This window comes from Desmodus rotundus, chromosome 1, assembly GCF_022682495.2.
Source record: "Desmodus rotundus isolate HL8 chromosome 1, HLdesRot8A.1, whole genome shotgun sequence".
NCBI lineage: Eukaryota > Metazoa > Chordata > Mammalia > Chiroptera > Phyllostomidae > Desmodus > Desmodus rotundus.
Genome location: NC_071387.1, coordinates 27329114 through 27342986, shown reverse-complemented (window position 1 = coordinate 27342986; position 13873 = coordinate 27329114). Strand labels below are relative to the sequence as shown.

The 13873-nt window shown below is 36.5% G+C and overlaps 1 protein-coding gene across 2 annotated transcripts in view; it reads right to left on the bottom strand.

Annotated features, from left to right (window-relative positions):
* ERP44 (endoplasmic reticulum protein 44) overlaps positions 1-13873 on the bottom strand; it is a 65008-nt gene that overhangs the window by 27382 nt on the left and 23753 nt on the right. The window contains exons 2-4 of one of the 2 annotated variants that reach the window (XM_024560041.3): positions 9849-9921; positions 8262-8301; positions 3356-3471 (exon numbers count right to left, since the gene is read on the bottom strand). In XM_024560041.3, coding sequence (XP_024415809.1) covers positions 3356-3471; positions 8262-8301; positions 9849-9921 — 229 coding nt within the window. The remainder of the gene's footprint in view (positions 1-3355; positions 3472-8261; positions 8302-9848; positions 9922-13873) is intronic. The other variant, XM_045195094.3, reaches the window with a different exon arrangement.

Sequence of the window (13873 nt, the reverse complement as noted above, 5' to 3'; positions counted from 1 at the left end):
GATAAACGAAATGTGGTGTAGAGATACAACGGAGTATTATGCAGCCTTACAATGGAGGAAAATTCTGACACATGATACAACATGGGTGAACCTTGAAGATATTAGCTAAGTGAAATAAGCCAGTCACTGAAAGACAAATCCTGTATAATTTCACTTACATGAAGAATTTAGAGTAGTCAAGTTTATATTAACAGAAAGCAGAATGGTGGTTGCCAAGGGATGAGGGAGGAGGAAATAGGAAGTTCAATGAGTACAGCATTTCAATTTTGCAAGATGAACTTCGGGAGATTGGTGGTACAACAATGTGAGCATACTTAATGCTACTGAATTGTCCATTTTAAAATAATAAAGATGTTAAAATTTGTGTTCTGTGTATTTTACCACAATTGAAAACACTTAGAATAGAGTGGAATAAAATATTGGCAAATTACACATTTGAAAAATAATTTGTATTCATAATATATGAAGAGCTCTCAAAACCCAGTAAGTAAATATTATAAATTATTATAGCTATTAATAACCTAACACATGTTAAATTAAATATACTGAACATACCAAGTGTTTACAAGAATACGGAAACAATTGGAATGCTCACTGCTAGTGGAAATGTAAAATAGTACATATTTTGGAAAACAGTTTGGCAGTTTCTTAAAGTGAAACATACACCTACCCTATGTCCCAGGTGTTTCAGACTTAGGCTTATGCTCAGGATAAATGAAAGTACATGTAGAGTTGTACCTGAATACTTACAGCAGCTTTACTTGTAACAGCCTGACACTGGAAAACAACTCAAATGTCTGTCAGCAGGTAAACAGTTAAACAAATTGTGGTATATAACCATAGAATGGAATGTCACTCAATGAATAAAAATCAATGACACGTGCCAACAATCTCAAAATAACCCATGCTGAGTCAAAAAAACAAACATACACACACGGAACACATAATGTATGATTCCACTTACATAAAGTCCTAGAAAGTGCAAACCAATCTATAGTAACAGAAAGCAGTTCCGAGGTCCCCTGAGGACTGATGGAGGAGACAAGGACCACTTTAAAGGAGCACAAGAAAAATTTGGGGGATGACACATATGCTGATTATCTTGATTGTGGTGGTGGTTTTATGGATGTGTACATGTGTCAAACATTAAATTGTATAAGTTAAACTTGCACAATCTCTTATTAAAAACAAATCCTACCAAAGAACAATCTGCCTAACGGGCATTCCTCTCCAGACCACAGGATTCTTAAGGTCCTCCCAGTTCAAAATCTCTATAATCCAATTGGCACGTAAAGGGTTATCCAAAGTACAGTTTGTCTTCCAATCTCTAAGGAGAGAGTGGAACATGTGGGTAAATTATCAATAAGGATTTCATAATGTCACTTTCAGAAAGTGAAGAATTACACAGAAGGGAATAAAAATTTAGAGAAAATACACAATATCTGAGATATAACTTTCATTAGTAAAAAACCTAATTTTGTAGATCTCTTTGGTGGATTAAAAGATCTGAACTATGGCTATTTATTCCCATTAAAAGAGAACTTGATTACTAACAATGATGTCAGATGTATGTGAAAAGTAAGTTAATCTTTTCAAAAGAGAGAATAAATGATATTTAGGGCACAAAAATAGTCAGTTTTTCTTCCCAATGACTCTAAGCTTGAAAGCATAATTTCAGATTTTATGATGTAAATTCAGAGTTGTTTGCACTGCTACCTGAACTATAATGTTTAATTAAATATACAAAAAAACCAGAAAGATCTGAAATGAGAGCCCATATCAAAAACATCACGTTCTCTGTCAGTGAAAGGTGGCAGAAAAGATCCAGAAAGCAGAGAGAAAATGCAGCCCGTGTATCACTAACAACCTTTGATTGCTCCCGTCATCCTATCTAGTTACGGATCTCAGTAGACAGAAATGTGGAGTATGGCTTGTTAGATTTTGAAATGCTTTGCTGTTAGCCATTTCTATCTAGCATAGGACTTTCCCAGTAAATCCCCAGAATGTCTGTTGAAGTGAACAGAAAAAAAGCAAATATAGCAGATCCTTGAGTAACGTCGTTCTGTCTAAAGCTGTTGTACTACAACGCTGATGACGTGCCTTAGGAACCTTTATTTGTATCAACTAGACTACAGTACAGTTGGTTTTGTTATAGTCCTTCCACTTCAAGTTGCTGAACCTATAGGTAACATTAAGTAAGAACTTATTGTAGGTCTGTGAAGGCAATCAGTCAGATATAAATTCTAACTCTGGCTTGATTAGACGCTGAGCTATGTGACATTGGTTAAGCCACTTTATTCCCATTTTCTCATCAGTAAAATGAAGTTAGTGCACACACACACATTCTTATTGTCAAGGGTAAAGGACAGGAAATATGCCGGGTAGGGGAGTTCTATATTCAGTCCAATTACCAATAATTCAATGTAACAAGCTTTTAATGAGCCGTCTCTATCTCCCAGAAACTGTCAGATTCTTGAGATTCAGAGATTAATGAGTAGTTTAGTCTTCAGTTAAAAGAGATTAAACAAAAACACTAAAAGCAGAAAAGACAAAGTGCCTGCCTTTGAAGAATTGACATTAAAACTGGTAAGACAACTGAAACACAGGAACCAGAACTACAAAATACAATTTGTTTGGTTCCATGAGAGAAGAAAGTTCAAGTGTGATGGGGTGGCACTTGGGAGGAAACACTACTGCAAGCTCACTAGCTCGGGTTAGGGAAATCTGTCCTGTGTACGGAAAACCAAGAGGATTTTCTAGAGACTGCTCCACTAGGACAGGCGAAATCCATGAGGCTGGATTTTAAGTGAGTCTAACCGAGGCTTCCCAATACTCTCAATAATTATAAACAATAACTACAGCTATTTATACCTCAAAGACAGTCTAAGCCAATCTTAAAAGAACCTTTTAAATAACAGAAACACATAAAAATCTGAGATTATTTTATCTGGCATGACTACAAATGATATTTTTGCATGATTCTAAAACTAACAGAAATCATTTTCCCCCCTAAAACTGTATTTCAATTTTATTTGATTTTGGTATTAGGTTTGGTAGAAAACACTGGTAGTTATGATTTGCTACTTATATGCTTATTCTACCATATTTTAATTAAAAAAATAAAATTAAAAAACCCTTCACACAGCAAAATGGAAAGTTGTGTTATAAGTACAAAAGATTAAGTATTAACATTTAGAGCAAGGTCACTAGTACTTTTCTGACTTGTTCTCCACGTGAAGCACAGCATTTCTGAAAAAGGGGTGTGTGTGTGTGTGTGTGTGTGTGTGTGTGTGTGTGTGTGTAAGAGACGTGGGGATGGGACAGTGTCTTCCAGACTTCCCACTGAGGTACTTACAGTGCTGATCACAATCAACTCTGGCAAACACTACTTGATTTGCATTTGGATATTCTTCCTTAATAACATTGGAAGCTTCCTCAAAAATTGGATGCAACATCTGGCTGAAACGACACCTATGCACAGAGAAGGATACCAATTACAACTGAAAAGCAGACTGAACAAAACCTCGTATCAGTTATTATCCATTGATGTTTAGCCATATATACAATGAATAGCTTTTGAGACAATCACAGTTAATTTAGTAATGAATCTTGATGTCATTCATCAGAGATGAAGACAATTTTGAATTCAAAACTGTACAAATAATTAAAATATTTTGGGTTTTTCTTCACCATAGGAAAATGGCCAAGACTACGGAACACACAGCCAAGGATCTCTCGTAAAGGCCAGGAAACAAGCCTGCGAGAAGCCGTCTGAGATGTGTCTACTTCGACTTAGAACTACTGAGACTTGGGCATTTATGTTTTTTAAATAGCTTTCTCTAATAATGAATATTTTTAGACTGCTGTTAAAAACCTTTAAAATGGCGGGTGTATTGCAAACATTAGACCAATTTACCTGACTAGCTTTATCAAGTTTCATAGGCAAGTAAGCATACTAAATAAATAAGTTGTATAGAAAGGATATACAGTATATAATGAACTGCTTCCCCTCACAATTTACCCCTGCTTAAAATGAGCTTCTGTATCTATAAACATATTAAATATACTAAGTCCAAGAGAAAAAAATCTTAAATCCCTAAACAAGACTTCCTGTCCATGTTTCCCTGGTCGTTTCGGTTTGTTCTATTTTTACTTTTAAGAGGGGGCACAAACCCCAAAATATTCCAGAAACTCAACACTTCTAATTCTGACTGTCCCTGAATCAGGCCAACCACTTCACAAATACATGCTACAGGACCTGACAAAAAAGAAAGAAGAATCAGAATCAGCACACAACCAGCTGGGTTTGAATGGTCAATTCTCATATGAAAAAGTTATTAAGAATTTGTTAAATAAAAAAAAAAAAGCAACTATAATTACTAGTGTTGCTTCCAGAGCCATTTTCCACCAAGAAATGTACTTAAATGAAGCATGTGAACTAAAGAGTTAATCCATATATGTTGTACATATTACCTATAATTCAACAAAAATATAAAGCCATGAAAGGATGCAAACTTTATTCTTCCTCCCTATTTCTTTTTGTATATGTCTCTTCTAGCCCACTCACCTGACTTCCTAAGGAGATGTCCTAGAATATATCAAGTAGACACAATCTGTATCTTCAATCTCTTGCTTTCAAGTGGCTCTTTCCTCTTTTAGCATTCTTAAATCTCTCCCATCTGGGATAGGTGGGTGGGGTCTGTGGACATCAGGGACCGTGTCTTATTTGACTACATATTCTAATAAGCATTTCAATAGATGTCTGTTAAATGAATAAAGTGACAGAATGGAGGAACTAGAGAGGCTAGGACCACAGGTTTATGGGTTCTTACGGTTTGATAAAAACAGGGTGCCGGAGGGCAGGGAAGACAATGGGTAGGGATTGACTAACGCTTTCTTCAAGAAGTGAGCTGGGGCCTAGTAAAGAAGCGGCACACAGGCTCCCTCCTGCCTCAGATGAAGACACACATTAAGGGCTCCTTCTTTCTGGATTGTCCAGTTTGCTGCCCAGTAAGTATTTAAGCACAGGTTCTTATTTAAAGTAGAATCTGTTTTAATACCAAAAGGTGGAAGTGGGAGATGAAATAGAAGTTCAATTGCAATATCACTGAACCTTCATACACATGTTCCCATACATATGTAAAGTTACACTTATAAAAGTAATATAACAAAAGCAGTAAGTCTATTAAAAGGACCTTAAGAGTCACCTGAATCCAACCTGATGCTTGAATCAACCTTTTACAAATCAACCAAGTGGGTAAAGTCTTTTTGCAGGGACACTTACTAGTATGACCTAGTGAAGAAAAATAGTAAGTTCTGGAGTCAGACATACCTGAGTTTAAATCCCAGTTCCACCCCTTACTAGCTGTATGACCTTTTGCACAAGCCTCAATGAAGTCAATCTAAAATGGAAATTGTAACACCTGCCTGCAGGGTAGCTCTGAGCATTAAAAACAATGCATGTAAAGATCCTGGCACATAACAGAATTATTAAACGCCTACTACGGCTTATTACCTGCCGAGGCACATCAGTATTTTTAGGCAGCTCTGTTACAGAATTCTTCCTTAAACTGTGTCACATTCATATTTTCCAGAGGGAACTCAGAATCGAGCCTTTGAGGCTACACAGTGTATGTCTATGTCCTACAGCCAATTACCTAAGTTTTTTTCGGTTGAATAAAAGAGCACTAATTCATGAACAACTCGAGGTATTTGGGAGTAAAATGTTTTCTCAAATAACTGCAATTAGCCCACATTTCCATTTCAGTTTTTGTAACAAGGTCAGTGGAACACTCTATTTCTCTTTCTGACAACACATAAAACCCCTTAATCAAGAGAACTGCGTTCTAGTTTTAACTCTGCTGAAGTCTAGTCAGGTAACCTTGGGAAAATAATTTACTCTTTTGGATCTCAATTTTATCCTTAAAGGACTGGACCACATAAGCTTCCACCTAATTTACCCTGAAAATGCTACCTTTATTCTACACTTTATAAATGGCATTTTCTCTGTATATCTTCAACACTGTTCATTACAAACCTATACATCATTCATTCAGTAAACGTTGATTATATACTAATCTGCCAAGTGTTATGCAAAGTGCTTCGGGATTACTGTTGAAAAAAGACAGATGTGATAACTTTTCACAAACCAACTAAACTATATAGCACGTGAGTGTTATGGTTAGGTAAATATAGGGTGTTATGAGAAGATATAAAAAACATTCCTAATCTGACTCGAGAGGAGGAAGGTGATCTGGAGAAAGTGACAACTAATCTAAGGCTTGAAAGATAATTAAAACTTAACTAGGTAAATAAGTAGATAAGAGTGGGCCACTCAGGCAGAGAAAATACCATGACTAAAGGTGATGAAAGATGACAGAATATTATAGAAACTGAAACATTCAATATAACTAGGACAGAATATGGAAGTAGAGAAAGGCAAGAGAGATACAGCTGTATAAGTAAGAAGGAACCAGGTTACCTAAAGTCTGCCTAAAGAAAACCAATTAGGGTTTTCACAATGAGGTACCACTCCACACTGGTCAGAATGGCCATCATAAACATATCAACAAACAAGTGCTGGGGAGGATGTGTAGAAAAGGGAACATTTGTGCACTGTTGGTGGGAATGCAGACTGGTGCAGCCACTATGGAAAACAGTATGGAATTTCCTCAAAAAACTAAAAATGGAACTACCTTTTGACCCAGTGATTCCTGTTGGGATTATATACTAAGAACCCTGAAACACCAATCCAAAAGAACCTAGGCACCCCAATGTTCATAGCAGCACAATTTACAATAGCCAACTGCTGGAAACAACCTCAGTGCCCATCAGTAAATAGTGGATCAAAAAACTGTGGTACCTTTACACAATGGATTGCTACACAGCAGAAAGAAAAAAGGAGCTCCTACCCCTTTGCAACAGCATGGATGGAACTGGAGAGCATTACACTAAGTGAAATAAGCCAGGCAGTAAAAGACAATACCATATGATCTCACCTATAAGTGGAACCTAATCAACAAAACAAGCAAGCAAAATAGAACCAGAGACAAGGAAATAAAGAACAAACTGACAGTGACCAGATGGGAGCGGAGAGGGAGATAATGGGGGAAAGAAGGGTCCAGTCAAGGAACATGCATAAAGGACACATGGACAAGGACAACAGGTGGCAGGGGAGGACTCAATGTGGGAGGGGTGTAGGGTAGGGGAGAGCGATGGGCAAAAAATGGGGCAACAATAATTGAAGAATAAAAAAAATTTTAAACAAATAAATAAAATCTTAAAAGAAAGAAAACCAATTGGGGTTTTAAGATAAAGGGTAAACTGATCCAATGTGCATTTTAGGAATGACCATTCTGGTTTACTCTGTAGAAAAAGAGAATGGAGACACAGAAAACCAGAGGCACCGAAAATAAATTAGAAGACTGTCCCAGGAATCTAGGCAAAGTACAGGACTATGGCCTGAAAAAGGGTAGTGCTAACTAGGAGGTGGCAAACCTCAGAGGGTCAGATAAGACATAGATTGTTTAGGAATAAGGACTACGTGAGTATCTCCAACTTGTCACTAGCTGGAACTCCCTCCTTCCTGTCCCAAAGCCACATTGTTGAACGTCTACTACCTCTGATGCTCTTGTTCTAGATGCTGGGAATACTGAGTAAGACATATCTCTGCCCTCACAGTGGGTTTGCTAGGACATAAAGAGAAAAGACAGAACAATGGAGTAAGAAAAAGGAAGTGGTACACAGGGTACTATAGGAACACAGAAGACAGATCTGATTCAGACAGGGACGCAGGCTTCCTACAACTAGTAATAGATGGTATACATTTTAAAGTGTCAATATTATTTTCCTTCTAAACTTGCCACGCCCACATCCTCACCTGCAAACACTGCCCTACTTCCTCTAGCAGGAAAAAACAGAATTGCAACGTACACTCCTGTGTGTGGTATGTGTGTATGTGACGGGGGGTGGGGGGGGTGGGGAAGGGGTTAAGAGGGAGAGGGAGAGGGAGAGAGGGGGAGAGATTTCAGTTTTTATGTTACCTGCTTTTATTTTAAGAGTGGGATAATGGAATCGGGTATATTTCTCTCTTAAAACATAATGCTCACCAAATTAAGCTCCCTCATTGTGAATGAACCTCAGTTGATTTTGTGTATGGAATACTGTCTCACAAAAGAAAAAGGCTACCCACTCACCCCTTTCTACCAAAGAAAAATTTCACCTTTAGCAAGTTAAACCACAGACATAAGATTATTACTTACCAGTCAGCATAAAAATTTACTAAAGCAACATCAGCATTGTCTGAAATTGAAAAACAAAACCAAACAACCTAAGTTATTTGTGTCTACATAATTTTCACATAATTAAAGATGTGGTTTTCATCATGGTTTTTTTCCATTGTAAGGGCCCACTAAAAATACATAATGATAAATTACCTCTTGCTTAGAAACCCATGCATAGGGTCATGAACAATTTCATAATCCATTTTTGACCTTCCATATTTACAAATAACTGAGAATTAGCTCTGCAAGTAAAATCCTATTTGACAGAACAGACCTGGATAAAATAACTAAGCTACGATGCCCCATCTAGTTGAAACACATAATCTACTACTAATGGTATTGGGTAAAATGTATTCTTTCTGGTTCCTATCCAGTTAACAGTTACCTTCTGTTGCAAAAATAACTTAGTATCATTTGCATATCCAAATATGAAGACATAAGAAAGATATATTCATTCCTTTCCCCTAAACCTAATACAAACAAAAACTCCTCAAGGACTCACAAAAATAAAACACAAAGATATTCTAGAATTTTGAAGAGTAAAGGAGTGAAAATATGTGTTTCAATTCTTTTCTTCCTTTTTTAGCTTTTGCTTATTCACTCTAAAACAGTGGTTCACAAACTGTGGTCCCCAAACCAAGAAGCACCAGCATCACATAGGAACACACAGAAATGCAAATTCTTAGGTGGAGTCTAACAGTTTCTATCAGAAACTGGGGGTCAGGCCTGCAATACAGATAGTAATAAATCTCCAGGTGATTGTGATATATGCTAAAGTTTATAGAACATTTGCTCTAAAGAGAGCCCATAACATGGAGGTAGACTTTTAGCACTTAAAACCAGTTCCAAGAACATAAAACAGTGTGTGGTGCTTGATAAATAAATCCCCTTTACCGCTATTTAATTTTTGGGTTTGTTCTGCTCAAATCAGTAGGTTGGAATGGAGTGGTTAAAAAAATCATCTATGCAAATTGCAGATTTTCTGCAATCTCCTAAATCGTGATTTTCTGTCAACCATATTACCACCTTCCCTACTACTTTTAGGAACAAAAAAATGTTTTATCCAAAGTTAATTGTATCCACAAGCACACAGGCAGTGAACAAAGTATTCAGTGAAACACTGAATTTCACTGGACCAGTGACAATAGAAGAGATCAGAGTAGGTGACTTAGTTAACAGTTTAAAGACACAAACAAACTTAGCTGTGTCCTAAAGTCATTAACATTTAGTACCGCACAGTGAAAACTGCTGGCCTCTAAGTAGCAAAATACTTTAAGGATTGTTAGGAGTGGTATTTATGACAAGGCAGAGAAATAAAACAGGACTAAAAGTTTACTTGCAACACAAGTAAAAGTAAAAGCACAAGTAAAAGCAACACAAGTAAAATTAAAAGAGATTTTACTAAAAATTAAAACCAGAAGTGCTTTGTTAATTCAGTAAACCATGGAATTAATCAGAACGCCAGCTCAATTGTCCCAGATAATTGAGATTTTATTTTATTTTTGTATATAAACTAACTCTATTTATAGAGAAGAAAGTGTACTTAAAAGATATCGAAGTACTTACTTAAAATGTCATCTATATTTTCTGTATCAAGACTTGTTATTTCAGTTGTTACAGGAGTAAAAACCCAAGTTACCTGGAAATTTCAGAAAAGTGAAATTAATGAATGTTCCCACAAAAGGCAAATAATGCAGAAAGTCTAAAGAGAAAATTTATGAATAAAGTTGGTTTCATTTCTTAGTTACAAAATCATCCATCAGTTGGTTTTACTCTGTATCACCTACTCTAACCCTTCACTACAATCAATGAAATTGGAGAAGTACAACTTCTCAAGCCTGGTAACTAGTCAAATAAGACTTCCTATACTTTCAAATATACAAAAGAGATTATTTCTAAGTAACTAAGTAAATGGAGAATTTTCTCACTCTTTGGAATACTTTCAACAACTTTATCTCTACAGCACCAAAAGGAAAAAATTGCCAGATGATTACCAGTTTTGAAAGAATATAAAACCAAAGCTAAGTTTGCTGATTCTATCCTACCATGTTTCTAAAACAAAACAAAATAATGAAGAGAATTTAAAAAGACTTCTAATTGTGATCCAAAAGCCCTTCTTGCCTCATCTTTACTCACTGGTGGTAACAATATATTAAGTGAAAGCCTATTAACAAGAGAGTAAGAATGTTTTGCTTCCACTTTGATGTGTCTGAAACATAAAGTTCATGGAAGAAATCTCAGCTTGCCATCCACAAGACCAAGAAAAAATACAATGTCACACTAAATCAGCAATTGTTCACTTATTTTAAAAAGTAATATCTAGTGTATTTTATCTTTAGGTTCCATCTTTAATACACTATGTGTTTTGATGCCTGGACAGCTTTTTGTTCAAACCACGGCTTGTATGTGGAACTTCAATCACTGAGCCATCGCTCTTTACTGAGTGAAAACTCCTGTCAGGTCCCAATCAGGGCACTAAAGACTACTCCTTTGCCCACCCATTTTATGGACACTTCACAATTCACAACAGTTACAACTCAAAAGTTTTATAATTTACCTATAATTCAGTTTCTAAATGGTATAAAGAGACATGTTGATGCTAGTAAATAAGGCCAGCTAATTACCTGAAATACTGCTATAAATTTATTCGTTTCTTAGAAAAAGCCTAATAATGCTAGACTTATTTTTCAAGTTGCCACAATAGTGTAGCCAAAAACTAACTAGTATTTCTGCTACCCACCAATAAATTATACTATCCTGAAAGTAAACTAGATCATTTTAAATCCCTGAATATTTGGCCCATATAACTAATTTCATTACTTTTAACACCTCAGTAACTGATCAGACTTCCCTCACTAGTCATTACTTACTATCCACACCTCAACTAACATCCTTCCCTGATCAGTGTACAGAAGCTCTAGATAACTGTGTAACCTTTAAAAGATAAACTAAGGCATATTAAAATTTTTAGGAGTTTATTTGAGCAAATATCAGTTCAAATCAGGAGGCATCCAATGTAGCAGATAAAAAGAGCTCCAAGCTGTACAAAATAAAAGATTATGGGCAGCAGGGGGCAGGACCAAGGAAGTTTTAACTAGGCAAAAAAAGTGAGTTGATTATTACAAAGTTATCTTCCTTTAGGGGGTGGCAGGAGTCTAGCAGGCAGATTACCTAACTAGTGCTTATCAGGCATTCCTGATTGGTTAAGATTACATTTCTGAGAGCTATAATTCTGTTTGGTGATGTATGTAAGGCTTTTGGTCCTGCTTTCTTGTTTTTTTTTTTTTTTTCTTTTTTTGGTTGTATTTTGTTTTGTTTTAATCCTCACCTGAAGACATTTTTTCATTGCTTTTTAGAGAAAAAGGAAGGGGAGAGAGAGACAGAGGTAGAGAAACATTGATGTGAGAGAAACAGCATTTGGCTGCCTCCTATTTGCACATCAACTGAGGATGGAACCTGAAACCTAGGTATGTGCCCTGACTGGGAATCGAACACACAACCTTTTGGTGTATGGGACACAAGTCACGCAGCCAGGACTGCCAATTATATTGGTCAGCAAGACTGTATATTGAAAAATAATTCAAGATGATGATGCAAAAATATCATAAAGCAACAAAGTTGGTCATTGCCAAAGTCAAGGCATTAGATAACTCAACAGTCACTTATATTTATAGGGTGTCTACTAGGTACTACTGAGGGCACAAATGCATCAGACAAGGTACAGGCACACTCTACCTCAAGGGGCTCTCCAACTAGTGGCGGTGTAATGAAGGGTGAAAAATGTGGAAAATAAAGACATAATAATGATGTTAGTTGTACAATCCGAGGAAGCCCATTTTTGAATAGTTATCACCTATCAAAATATATGTTTACAGAGAACTATATTCTAAATTTAATTGCTTTTACATGGTAGGTAACGACAAAAATGATGAACCAACGATCAATTTGGCTGTATAAATGATGTGCTAATAAGCATGCAACTGATAAGACTAATCAGCTAACTATTGTGGTTACAGGGCCCAAAGCAAGAAAACTCTCTGACCCAACAATCTCTGCTCCCTGTAGGGTGTAAAGGAGGTGATTATCATTAACATTTCTATTAATATACAGTATTAAGGGAAAGACAGGTTGTTGATTTGAATTGTTAGCAAGCTCCACTAGTCTGACAAATTGCTTCTTTTCATATCAGCCCTGGGCAGAAACAAGGTTTTCCTGGAGAAACCTTTATGTGCAAATGCTACAGCATTTAAGTAAAATAAAGACAAGTAGCTCTAAATCAGGAAGGAATGAGGGGCGTCATTAATTTAATTTTTAAATTTAGACTTGAAGTAAGATTTTATGTTTATTTTTAAAAAAGAAACAGCAGCCAAGGCTGGTATAGCTCAGTGGACTGAGTGCAGGCCTGTGAGTCAAAGGGTCACCAGTTCAATTCCCAGTCAGGGCACATCCTGGGTTGCAGGCCAGGTCCTCAGTTTGGGGTGCGCGAGAGGCAACCACACACTGATGTTTCTCTCCTTCTCTTTCTCCTTCCCTTCCCCTCTCTCTAAAAATAAATAAAATCTTTTTTAAAAAGAAAAGAAACAGCAAAATTCTACACAGAAATTTTGAATGGAAGATCTCAGTAGTCATGGAGAATATAGCCTCTAATAACGGAATATTTAGACAACGTATGCAAATATATATACACATATAAACATGAACTATTTTACAAATTAGTCATTCTCTTCAGTTCATTAGCTCATTTGCTTGCCCAAAAAACTCAGAGGCATCTCTAATAACCTTCTGTAAGTCATTAGATAAATTCCTTCCACATGCGTTTCTTACACCAAATGTCAAACATCCCAGTCTGAGCTACGTCTAATGATATAATTTTATATGAAGGCACATCAATGAAATGGTGAATATTGTACCCAAATTCATTTTTAAAAAATAAAGTGACAGTCTAGCTTTAAATAGGAGCTTCTTCAGCAGGTAAAGAATATTTTCTTCCAATACATGGATTTCAAACATTATGTATCTTTGGGAACTACAAAGCTTTTCCTTCCTTAGATTTCCTGGTACCTTCCACAACCCCTACCTGGCTGGTAATGGCAGTACCCTGGGTGTATTTCCAGAGCACTTTTGAGGCCACCTAGCAGCCAGCTACTTTTCCCAAAACACGCCCCACAATTTTTCTGCTTCCATGTCTCTGTGTGCATGGTTCCCTCCACCTAGAGTGTCCTCTTCTCCACTACTGCATAATTAGTCCTTCAATCATGGAGTCCTTTTCCATGAACCTCTGTGTGTTTTTCCTGGTAGAAAATGCCTTTTCTTTCTCAAAAGCCTGATCTACTCCATAGGGGTAGGAAAAGGGAAAATGTAGGTTAGGGAAATAGGAGTTACTGTGAAATTAAAACTCTAAATTAGTCATCAAGTTGAAACCAGATAAAATGAAAATATGATTATGTGATAAAAGGTATATTTTAGAAATAAATTGCGGGAAGGTTTTTTATTAAGCACTCTCAGTGTTAGGTCAAACTTTGCTACAGTACTAACAAATACGCAGGCCACAACAGTAGCACATTCAAAATGCTCCGGCACTCGCTGTGAAG